This window comes from Homalodisca vitripennis, chromosome 2 (genome assembly GCF_021130785.1).
Source record: "Homalodisca vitripennis isolate AUS2020 chromosome 2, UT_GWSS_2.1, whole genome shotgun sequence".
Taxonomy (NCBI): Eukaryota; Metazoa; Arthropoda; class Insecta; order Hemiptera; family Cicadellidae; genus Homalodisca; species Homalodisca vitripennis.
The window spans coordinates 133,956,510-133,968,828 of NC_060208.1; the positions used below are offsets into that span (position 1 = coordinate 133,956,510).

The 12,319-nt window shown below is 28.3% G+C and overlaps 1 protein-coding gene across 1 annotated transcript; it reads left to right on the forward strand.

Annotated features, from left to right (window-relative positions):
• Positions 1-7,118: 7,118 nt before the first annotated feature.
• On the forward strand, positions 7,119-10,407 carry LOC124354756 (pollen-specific leucine-rich repeat extensin-like protein 4). The gene is made up of 3 exons (XM_046805441.1): positions 7,119-7,145; positions 7,884-7,952; positions 9,850-10,407. Exons 1-3 carry the CDS (start codon positions 7,131-7,133, stop codon positions 10,276-10,278), a joined length of 513 nt encoding a protein of 170 aa, XP_046661397.1. The 5' UTR covers positions 7,119-7,130; the 3' UTR covers positions 10,279-10,407.
• Positions 10,408-12,319: the final 1,912 nt, after the last annotated feature.

Here is a 12,319-nt window from a genome sequence, read left to right on the forward strand (position 1 = left end):
TCAGAGTTATATGTGATTTAAAAGTTGAGCTGTGCATATGTAATTAGTATTTTCCTTTGCTGGATATAGCTAGTATCAAATATTGAAGGATGACATGTATGTGTTTTTTCCCTTGTATTAAAACTTTTCTACGTATATTTTTCAATACACGTCTTCTCCTTAAAATTTAAGCGTCTATTACACAATTTTGTGTCCAATACGAGTAAAAAACAAGTGAACAATACGACGATCAGAAATACTCCTATTACTCTTCATTAAATTGTGTCCTGCACAGATTATTGCACACCAGCCGGTGTGTATATTATAGCACCTAAGAACCCATTTGACAGACATTACTACATGACTAAAAATTATTATCAAACACCAGAACATACACTACGGTTTTGTTTGTTTTCCTATATAGGGAAATGTAAACTAACCAGTTAAAATATGCTTAGATATTTGTTATGGTCTGTGGGAATTTATTGCTTAAGTATTGCAAGTACGCTGATCTCACTTCATACATAACTGTCCGAAACTAGTGACTACACATAAATACTTTTATTGCATTGGGAATATTGATATAACTGAAAAATGTTTGAAAAAATTTTAGAACAACTATTAGTTTTCGAAATCATTCTAAATGACATAAACAAATTTAGTTACACAAAGAAAACTTTTTACACTTTAACTTAAATCCAAAATTATGTTCTATGTTATAACTACAGTATAGTTTTACCTAACTGCTACAAAAACAATAAATTAAATATCCAAATCCAAATATCCAAAAAGAATAGGGTAATGTTGTAAATATTTATTATCGGATAATTAGCGTAAACAATAAAACCATTATTTTAAGAAACGCTTATAAGCCAACATTGTTAAAATTTATTAAAACTATAGTCAGTAAATTTTGGCTGTGCTTCAGTTGCAAATACATTTCTTATTATGGAAATTTTTCACTATGTATATGTTTATACTTGTCTCTGCTCCACAATACTATGCATATACTAGTATTAAAATTATTATTATAAATATTGACATAAGAATCGTAAAATTCTCGATTATAATTTTATATTGCAATAGTTTAGTTATAAAGTAACCAAACTCCTTTTGCTCGATTTTAATTCTGTTTTGTTTATTATGGCAGTTGCATAAGGTTTGGAATTAAGCCTTTCAAAAAGACAAATATTTATTAAGTTTATTTTTATTTTTTAACAGAGTATTTCACGTATCATTATAGTTTGACTCAGACACGCGTATTTGCATTTCAGGCTTATGGAGAAGGACCTCCTACACATTCAAACAAAGACCCACCTGCAGCTTATGTAGGGCCACCTTGAAGATATGACCCTCCGACAGCTCATGAAGAACCACCTTCAACCAATGACCCTCAAATAACTAATTGGATCCAATTAGAAAATTGAACTTCCTCCATAACCTTAGAATTTAGTTGAGTGTACTATTACTATTAAACTGCTTTTCACAATAATGGTTCTCATTGTTCCTAATAAAATAAAAAAAATTACCTAAAGAACAATTAATTCTCTGGACTAATAAAAGACTATTAAATTTCATTGAAAAAATATCTTAAAAATATCCGTTGTAATGCCACAGCCTTTCCTTATAAAATCTATCTTATTTATATACTAAGTATAATTTGATATACCAGAAAATACTAAACAAATTTTCATAGGACGGCAATATTTAAGTTTTATTTTTAATACTATGATTATGATGTTTGAAAAAGTTATAATCCGTTAAATACTGTCAATTCTTAAGTTTATATATGGATTTTTACATAAAATCCACCTTTAGTCTCATTTTAGTTTTTCAAAAAACAATATTGATATGTCACCTTAAAAGGACTCTTGTTCCTGACTTCAAACTATGAAATGTGCTGGAACTCGAAAGCTTGAAACTTCCTTCACTAATGATGATATACAAAGTTTGTACAACCACGAATTTCAAGTAGGAATGCTTAAGAGATTTAAAACTTTATTTTTTATCGTGCTTTATCCTACGAGTAATATTAAACTATTCTTTAGGATAAAATTACTGCACGATACAAAGCTCAAGAAGACGTGACATTTTGTGAATTACTCACTCTACGGGAACTTTACACAGACTAATGTGTATGAATTATACAAAAATGGGTCCAATTATTTATTAATGCTTATAATATTAACCACAGTCAGACATCGTTTACTAGTTTCTCAATTGGTTTTGAATAATTCTTAAAACTATCAATTTCCATAGTAAATTTATTTCTATTGAGGAGGTGTGTTGGATCTACCATAAGATATTTTCTTATTGCGGTGTATTTGTGGGTTTAGACTTAAGGTTTTAATATATTACAATATGTTGATTCGTTTGAAATTACCCTGAAAGTAAACACTCACTATTTTAAATACTAACGTTACATATTAAGAACCATAGTATATTTTTACGTAAACAGTTAGTGCTACTAGCAATATTTAACGCAGAACAAATTCTTCATTAAGGTATAAGTACGGATCATCCAACTTCATGTACTAATAAATATAGGTAAGTATTAATTCATTTCATAACTATCACTAAAATATGTATATTTAAAAGATAATAGTACATATCAAAACACACGTACCACAATTTAACTAGATGCAGCATCGTATTAAGACCGTAATAAACATGAAGGTCATCGGATGCTTTATTAAGGTTGAATATTTAAAATTACTGATGTGTGACTAATATCGTAGTTACGTAATTACCATGCCATTTGTAAAAAAAATAACTTTTTCTTTGTTATAAATATTGGGACTCAATAAGTATGAAACGTCAGTTAAAACCGTTAAAATATGTAACCTTCATATTCATTAGAAGAGTTTATAGGGTTTGAAAAAGTTAAATAATTATTATAGCATTATTGTGTATATTACAGAGTTGATTTTAAAACGTTACTTTCATTTTGTTTGCAGTTTCGAGTGCAGCTTCTATTGTGTCACGTAGCCTTTAGTAATCACAGTGCAAGTCCCAACCACATGAGATGAGTATTTCCCAACGGCTACAACATTTTTTGCATTATTCTGGGTTTGGTGCGTTTCATCTTAGAGGTTAAAACATTTATTCTCTGTATGGTAATCATATATTTTTGAAATGTTTAAAAGAAATAAAGATTTGTTCGTAAAATATATATTTATATCGTTTTCGATATTAATTACACTTAAAAATAAGATTGTGAAAAAATCGTATTATTCAAAACTGTATTTAATTACCAATGATGTAAATTTTGAATTTGAATCTTTTTAAGCATCTTATACCTGCATATATCATCTTTATTTGAGCAATAAAGTAAATTCTACAATGTCACCAGGTATACTTTTGACAATAAGAAAATTACAATGGCCAAAAGAAGAAGATTTTAAACAAAATTACGCTTCGCATACCTTTGTTAGATTTTTCCAAATTTCCTTGGTTGATAAAACAAAGTAAACTTAACTATGGTACCAAAAATACTAAATAAGTAAGTAAACTGGACATTTCGTAAGTAGCATTATAACCGATGGAATTTAAAACAAACTTATTTTGTTGGATTTTATAAATATAAATAAATCAATAAATGTACTAGAAACGACCTGGTTATCCACTAATCCAGGTTTTCTACTTCCGTCCGTGGTTGCAGACGTCAATCCCTAGGAAGATACAAGTTGGTCATACTGTGGCCTCTGCATTGGTGTGGTGAGTACGGGCTGCTACACTTTAACAGTGTATTCAAACTATATCATATAGTTCAAAATTTTAGAGAGAAAAAGTAAGAACGATACTGGTTAAGAAGCATAGTGCATAAATGTAAGCTAATGGAATTATAAGAAATGTTTTTTGAATCAAATATATCAACACAATAAATAACATATGACTAACGTAGCACTGTACAGTCACATTTTTAACTTTGCCGAAAGTTGTTTAGTTTTCTTCATTTGGATAAGTAGCCAATAAGTCATACAAGAAGACTTTCTGAACGAAAGAGGGGTAAATATTGCAAAACAAGAACGAACTAAATATTTATAATTATAAAACTTACTCCTTCTGACGCTACCCAGAAACCCTCACAATGCATCCACATCGATACAATTAAGTGGTTACCTTGGAAGTAGATTAAGGCTGCCTAACATACCTGTTAGGGCTTTACTAATTAGGGTTTTAATAGAGAAATTTCGTGTGAAAAAAAACACGAAATTCTAACACACGTTAATTGTAATGAATTAAAACTGTTGTTGAAACATCACTAAAGTAAATGTTAGAGATAACCGTGACAGCAATCCAGGTACATTCTACCCTCTTGTTCTTATTGGATTCAAATGCTTAATTTATGAACAAACACTCCAATAATGAAGAAATTTGTTTTTTGAGGTCTTTCGTGTTCAATGAACACATCATCAGACCCACATAACTAAAATAAAATTAAAATAATAATACGAACACTTTAGACTTATATAAAAAGACGTGGAATTAAAAATACATAGAGATAAAAGATCATGAATTATGTCTGCTGAATATGTAAAGATTAATATTTAATTATATTAAAGGCAGTAACGGTGAATTTTGAGGAGGTCCGGGCTCATTATTAACTAAATCGTTTTGGTTCATCTGCATAAAAACCGTTTTGTAATCCACAAGTAATTTTTTACTAATGATTTATTTTAATACATTTACTTGCAAAAACTTGTCCAGTATGAGGTGCATGTTTTCCATGGCAGATCTTTCCTCTTGTTGAAATTTCAGACACGCTTTATGCTCCTTGAGTCTTTTTTATCTTCATTTTTGATTGGCCAATTTATTCTAAATTACAGTTGTGACAAATACAAATGCCTTTGGAAGTGTTAAGCTCTTCTTAAAGCTAAACCTAAACAATTTTCAAACAATATTTGAAACTCATCTCAAGACGTCTTTAAAAATAACATTAATTTAATAAAATCGTTAAAAAGCCAAGATCTTTTCTACCTTAAAGTGAATTAAAGTAACACATTTGTTATATAATTTAAAAGTGGATATTATTCAAGAGTGTGAAATATGATTCAAGTTAATTGTTTTGTAGGAATCAACAAAAGTCCTTCAAATAAACATATTGCGTCAGCAACAGCTTCATTAAAAAAACTGCAAGACAATAAGAACAAAAGAAATTTCAAAATCACTCACAGTATCAAATCAATTATCCCAAGATTGTACTTTCTTTAACAAATACATAAACTAGCTAATTTAATGAGGCCCATAGTTTCTTGTATAAATTCTCCTTATTATTTTATATCAACGTGGTTAGTATAAGAGTTTCAACAATGTAAATTCCCCTTATTTTTTCCATTAAAGATAAATATGATTTCTTAAAATCAATAAAGGTATTAAGAGTAAACAAGACGAATATCTTTTATCATTTGATGTTGAATTTTGTAATATACCAATTAAAGATAGCATAAAAGTCATAGAAGAATGGCTGATTTCCATAAATTTAAAAAACAACTGTTGTTAATGAATACATAAAATTAGTCAATCTCAGCATGTCCCAAAGTGGGTTTCAATTTCGAGACAAATATTGCACACAGGCTTATGGCACTGCCTTGGGAAATCCCCTTTCATGTTTTATCGCAAACATATTTCTCAGTAAATTTGAAACTCATGCAAAATAAACAATGGATTATTTTCTAAGAATCTGGAAGCGATACGTAGATGATATATTTGCTGTTGTTGGCAAGAAACAAAATTTTCAAGATGATTTTAATTCTCTAAACTCATTTTACCCTTCTATAAAATTTACAATGCAACATATAACATTAATATAACAATCAACTCCCATTTGTCGATTTTTTAATAAAATAAATATGACTGGACATTTTGAATATGATATATATATATATATATATATATATATATATCATATTCAATCTACAGGCTCACACATATCCCTTTATCAACGGAAACGTATAAAAAAGAAGTAAAGAAAATTAGAGGAAATTGCATTATTTAATGGCTACAAAACTGAATTAATTGACATGATAAAAAGTAGGAAATTATCGAAAAAATTCTAGAACAACTCTCTCACAGACTAAACGCAGACAACCTAAAAAGTGGATCTCTGGTTTTTACAATTTAACTACAGAAATTACAAAAAGTTTTAAAAATCATGCCTATATTAATATTGATTTTCAAATTCCAAAATCAACTAAATAATGTATTAGGAAATCTAGAACAAAATTAATGACGATGAAAAATTTAACACGAAAGGCCTCACAAAAACAAAATGTAAAATCATTGGAGAGTTCGTTCATAAATTAAACAATCCAGGTTATAATTTAATAAAACAATCTGTGTTTCAGTGTTTTAAATTGGTACCCGAATACATTTTAATGATCCAGAGTGACTCGAATGGTTGTTACCCCTTCAATATTCAAAAAATACCTTTAAACAAAAATATTGTATTACATTTACATAGTGGACCTCGATACTGTATATGGATAGCATTAAACTATTTTTAGACTATAATACTAATTTCGATCTATTTTATTAATGCTAACCATAAAATCAAATAACATACGTATATACTTTACAAATTACAACACTCAATAACAGTTTTTAAGATAAGTGCCACTCAGATTATATATAGCGTTCTTTAAACAAAACAACATATTGTTTATTCAGTTACATTTAACGTATATATTTGTTTTAAATCCATTTAAATCCTTGAAATTTTATATTTTAGAATCGGGGATGTTGTAAAGTATTTATTGTTTTTGAATTCTCAAAGCAATGTTATAAATTATTCATTGTTAAACTGCAATTATTAGGTACAGTGTATGAACATTACCAAGTTGGAATCCTTTCTTCGATGGTATTAACTACATGTCTATAAAACGACACTTTTAGTGCTTAATTTGATCATACTTACGCTATAATGAACCAATTATAACACTTTTTCATTCTCAGCAAGACTCTTTGTTTCTAGTCAACTATGGAGGAGCAGTTATCACTATTAGTTACACTAATTAGTTTCAAACAAACAGACAATAGGTGCACATGATCATTACAGTTGTAAGGATTGTAAAGTTTATGTTAGGAGGTTAATTAGTTAAAAGAGTATATAAGTCAACACTATTCTACAAAGTAGCACAGTGCAGGCAAGTATGGCGTCTTGTAATGTTAGTAAATATAACAATTATTAAAATAAGTAATTTCTTAGGATTTACAAACCTATTGAAAGAGGGTTCTATTGTTATAGTATTTTGATTAGTTCTAAATATTTTAAGTTTTACCTGACCATGGTTACCTCAAGTGAATTCTTTTCCTACTGTAAATTAAAAAGTTATAATATATTGTATAATAAATGTATAGTAATTGTATGGATCAAAAGTTAGTTGGGCCCAAATTATCTAAATATAGAAACCAAAATCAATATAATTGCAATTTTTATATAATACAATAGTAAAAGATTATAATTTACGTATTTGAGCTGACATTTTTAACTAAGTCGATATTATCATTATCTAAAAATAGTTAAACGAAACTTTTGAATAATAAAACTAAAAACATCTGTAATTTTAATCATAATTTAATTTTTTATGAGATGACTTGAAATTTTCGTTCTAAATTTCTAATATAATCACATTAGAGACGAAAAATTTTATACTTAAAATGTTTTGGTGCTATTAACATACATTTATGAGCTAATAATACTATATTATGTAGTATACATTACTTTTAGTATACGTATAAGTATATTCGATTTTATCAAACCTGTTAATGTGCCAGAAAAGATTTTAATACTTAAATTTATTACGTGTATTAAAGTGTAATTATATCGTAATTATTTTTTTTAATTTAATTATGACATGTTTATTGGGACATCAATACAAGAACGTGTATCTTTTTATTTACAGAAAATGTTCGCCCTAAACCTGATCTGTGTCTGCTTCGCAGTGGTGTTAGTTCACTGCAACCCTCAACCGGTAAAACACGTCTCTCATCCTCTATTTTTCTAGCACTTTATTCATATAGATTCCCATACTATTATATGTAAAATGTTTCTTTGCTTTTTAGAAATAATTTTGTGCCAATATCCAGATACACTATTTTACACTATGTATGTTGGTAGCTACTGTATAAATGTTAACTAGACGTTAGTCAAGTTCAATGCGAAGTTTGTTTTATTTTTTGATAAATTTGTATCAGAATCACAATTAGCGTACAATGTCTTAGGTAAGGTAAATTATTCTATTCACATGTTGCCTTCCAAAACCTAATGTAGGTTCAAGTTGTTAAGAATTTTTTGATTATTCAGATAGACCTTAAAACATTAACACATTGGCTAATGATGTTACACTTTACCTAATAAATTTTTAAACAACTAATGCAATCCATGTGCATTTTCGCTACGTCTCGGGTTTTTGTATTATCTACAAACACCAATTCAGGTTTTAGATAAAAGTTTCGATTTTGTAGCATATTTTACGACGTACATATAACAATACCCTATAAGTAGCTTTAATTCAGACCAATTTAATCCAAGTAATACGGAGCTGTGCATGTGTAATTATTATTTTATAGATCTGCATATAGCTAGCAACAATTATTGAAGTATGACATGTATGTAAATGTTTCTGTGTATAAAAATGTCATATATATTTTTACATAAAATTAAATTATATAACTTTAAAATTAAGCGTCTCTTACGTAATGCTGTGTCTAATACGAGTCAAAAATAATCAAACAATATGATGATCGGAAATACTCCTATTAATCTTCATTAAATTATGTCCTGCACAGATTATTGGACACCAAATAAATTAAATTGCATTTAAGTATGCATTTGACACAGATTATTAAATCATTGAAAATTATTACTTATATGCCAAAGAAAATAAGTTACTGCGGTTTTGTTCGTAATCGTTTATTAGGAAAAGTAAAAAACACGCTAAAAAGGCTTAGATAGTGTTTAAGATATGGGTGATTGTATTTTCTTAAGTATTGCAAACACATTAATCTCAATATATAATTAATTATTCCAAACTAGTGACTACAAAATAATACTTTATGAAAAAGGAAATATCGGTCTAGGTTAGAATTTATGTAAACAATTTACAATAAATATTAATTTTCAACATCTCTTTTATTGATTGAAACAAGTTGATTAACACAAAATAAAACTTTTCTGATTCTTTTAAAAGCACAAATGGGTTAATGAATTAAATTCAGAATTATGTTTTAGGTATTAGCCTTACGAATACTGGTGGATGTAAACATCGGGTGTTATTTATTTACTCTAACATAAACACAGAATATAATATATTTCTTTTTTTATAACGATAACTTTACCTAATTGCTACAAAAACACCAAATTAAACATTAAAATCCACTACTAATTGGGTAGTGTTGTGAATATTTAGTTACTGATCATTAGTGAAAACAATAAATTGATAATTAAAAAAAACGTTTGTAAGCCAACATTAGAAAAATTTATTAATATTATGGTCTATAAATTTAGGCCCTGCTATAATTTTATACTAAAATTTCTTAATTTTGTAATCTATAACTTTGAATGTGGTTATACTTGTCTCTGCTCCACCATGAAAATATTAAAATCGTATGTATAAATATTGATGTAAAAATGAACAATTCAGGATTAAAATGTTTTATTCTAATAGTTCAGTTATTAAGTTTTCGAGAAAATTTGCTTTATTTGACTTCTTTTTGTAGATTCAACCTGTTAATTATGGCAGTTACATATAGTTTAGAATTAGGGCTTTTAAAAAGAAAACCATAATTTATTACGTTTCTTTATATTACTAAACATAGTATTTCACGTACCATTATAGTTTGACTCAGACATGCGTATTTGCATTTCAGGGTCATGGAGGAGGACCTCCTACAAATTCAAACAATGACCCACCTGCAGCTTATGACCCACCTTCAGCTCATGACCCACCTGCAGCTTATGACCCACCTGCAGCTAATGACCCCCCTTCATGTTATGACCCGCCGACAGTCTATGAAGACCCTCCTTCAATCAACGACCCACCTGCAGCTCATGACCCACCTTCAAGTTATGACCCGCCGACAGCCCATGGAGATCCTCCTTCAAACAACGACCCACCTGCAGCTCATGACCCTCCTTCAAGTTATGACCCACCGACAGCCCATGGAGATCCTCCTTCAAACAACGACCCACCTGCAGCTCATGACCCACCTGTAGCTTATGACCCACCTACAGCTTATGACCCACCTGCAGCTCATGACCCACCTTCAAGTTATGACCCGCCGACGGCTCATGAATAGCCCCCTTCAAACAATGACCCACCAACCGCTAATTAGGAGCCACTTGTATGTGAATTTCCTCTATAACACTAAAATATAGTTCAGTTTACTATTTCAATATGTATTATTAAATACTGTTCAAAATAATTATTCTCATTGTTGTTAATCAAATAAAAACCAACCTAACTCACCTATAATTCTTTGGACGAAAAAAATAGTTATAATTGAAATACCATGTTCAACCTCAACGTGTTTTAATTTTGAGTGAATTGTTTATTAGACTTAAACTACATACAACTTAAGGAAATTTACTTTAAGTATAATACTTGTATTACATTACTTTAGTCCACCAGTTTAAATCAAAATATAACTCTTTTATATGATATATACTTAAATTATTTCAAAATTTCATAACAGATATTCAGTCTTAAACACCTAGATTGTAATAAAAAAGCAGAAGTATCTTCTGTTTGAAATTAGTTCAATTTTTAGTACATTGTATGTATTTTAGAAAGAAAATTCTTTTAAGTTAAAGAATAATCCAACGACGTAATTCATTGTATTGTATTTAGTCACCAAATCTGTTATGCGAATATTATCCAAATATGTAATAGAAATACAAAGATATTTAGTAAGCGTTATATTTCGTCTGGAACATCACATTTCTGAAAAACTGTTCATGGCCTATTGATAGAATATGTTGTTTGCCTAAAGAAAACAGCAACCTCAAAGATGAAGTCAAAAATATATTAATGTAAATCTCGTATTTATAGTTTTAAATATTATAATAAGAAATATTTTAATACAAAACAGTATGAGCTGTAGGGTCCAAGTATTTTTTTAAGGAATGACTTATTTTTTACAAAAAGTAAGAAAATTATCACCAATTTCAAAAATACCATATACGTTATGTTTTCCTCGTAGTTTTAGTCCAACTGTTTATAAAAAATCCCCTTTTTGCATTGCTGCGTGAAGGGAATCTTTATACTACTATTGTGGTAGTTAGTACTGAATGAGATATCACTGCACACAGTGAAGGAAACAACTGTTAAGTGACATATATAAAATATCTGATAATGTTAGTCTACAAATAAAAGTCTCTGATATGTATTCTACCGATTACTACAATATTTTGTTACTTTCAAATAGTGTAATGTAATGTAATTTTATAAAAAATAAATATTAGCATATAAAATTAATGAAACAACCTAAATACATTTTAATATAATTATGTTTATTCCAATTGAAAAAGAATATAATAGAAATGTAATACGAATTAAAATCTAAAGACTCAGTTTGTAAAATAGCCTTTAATTTATCACTTTTAATTTTTATCATTGCACATAGTGAAGGAAACAACTGTTTAGTGAAATATAGAAAATATATGATAAGGTTAGTCTACGAAAGTCACTGATATTTTTGTTACCGATTACTACAATATTTTGTCACTTTCAAGTAGTGTCATATAATGTAATTTTTATAAAAAATAGATATTAGCATATAAAAATAATAAAAGAACCTAAATACATTTTAATATAATTATGTTTATTCCAACTGAAAAAGAATATAATAAAAAACAATTTTCATTTAATACGAATTAAAACGGAAAGGCTCAGTTTGTGAAATAGCTTTTAATTTACAAAATGAGTTTAATAACGCAATTTCATCACGCACAGTCTAGAAAAATTTGAACATGTGTTTCTCTGTGCGTATATAAACTTTGTTGATGATATATTCCTAAATAGAAGTATGTAATAACGAGCGTTGTCTCAAGAATATGCAAGCCAGCGGACTTTTATTTACAGTAAAATAAGCTGTGGTCAAACGTAGTTGGTTTGCTTATTTAAGTAATGCTTATATGGTAATATGGTGCTTTATTCAATTACTTTTTATATGGTAATATTTATTTTTATTAAAACAAAACTCTTTTTTATGATGGATTTTGAAACTAACATATTACCGTACTCAATTCAAAAATGTAAAACTCAATAACTTTTAGACTGGCCTTGTTTTACTATAACCATATTTTTTTACAATTCAAACGTTTTTCTGAAATCTGTTT

Bases quoted from the DNA above. Each gene is read 5' to 3' on its own strand.
- LOC124354756 (XM_046805441.1), top strand. The intron at 7,953-9,849 runs GTAAAACACGTC...TTTGCATTTCAG, and splicing joins TTCACTGCAACCCTCAACCG to GGTCATGGAGGAGGACCTCC.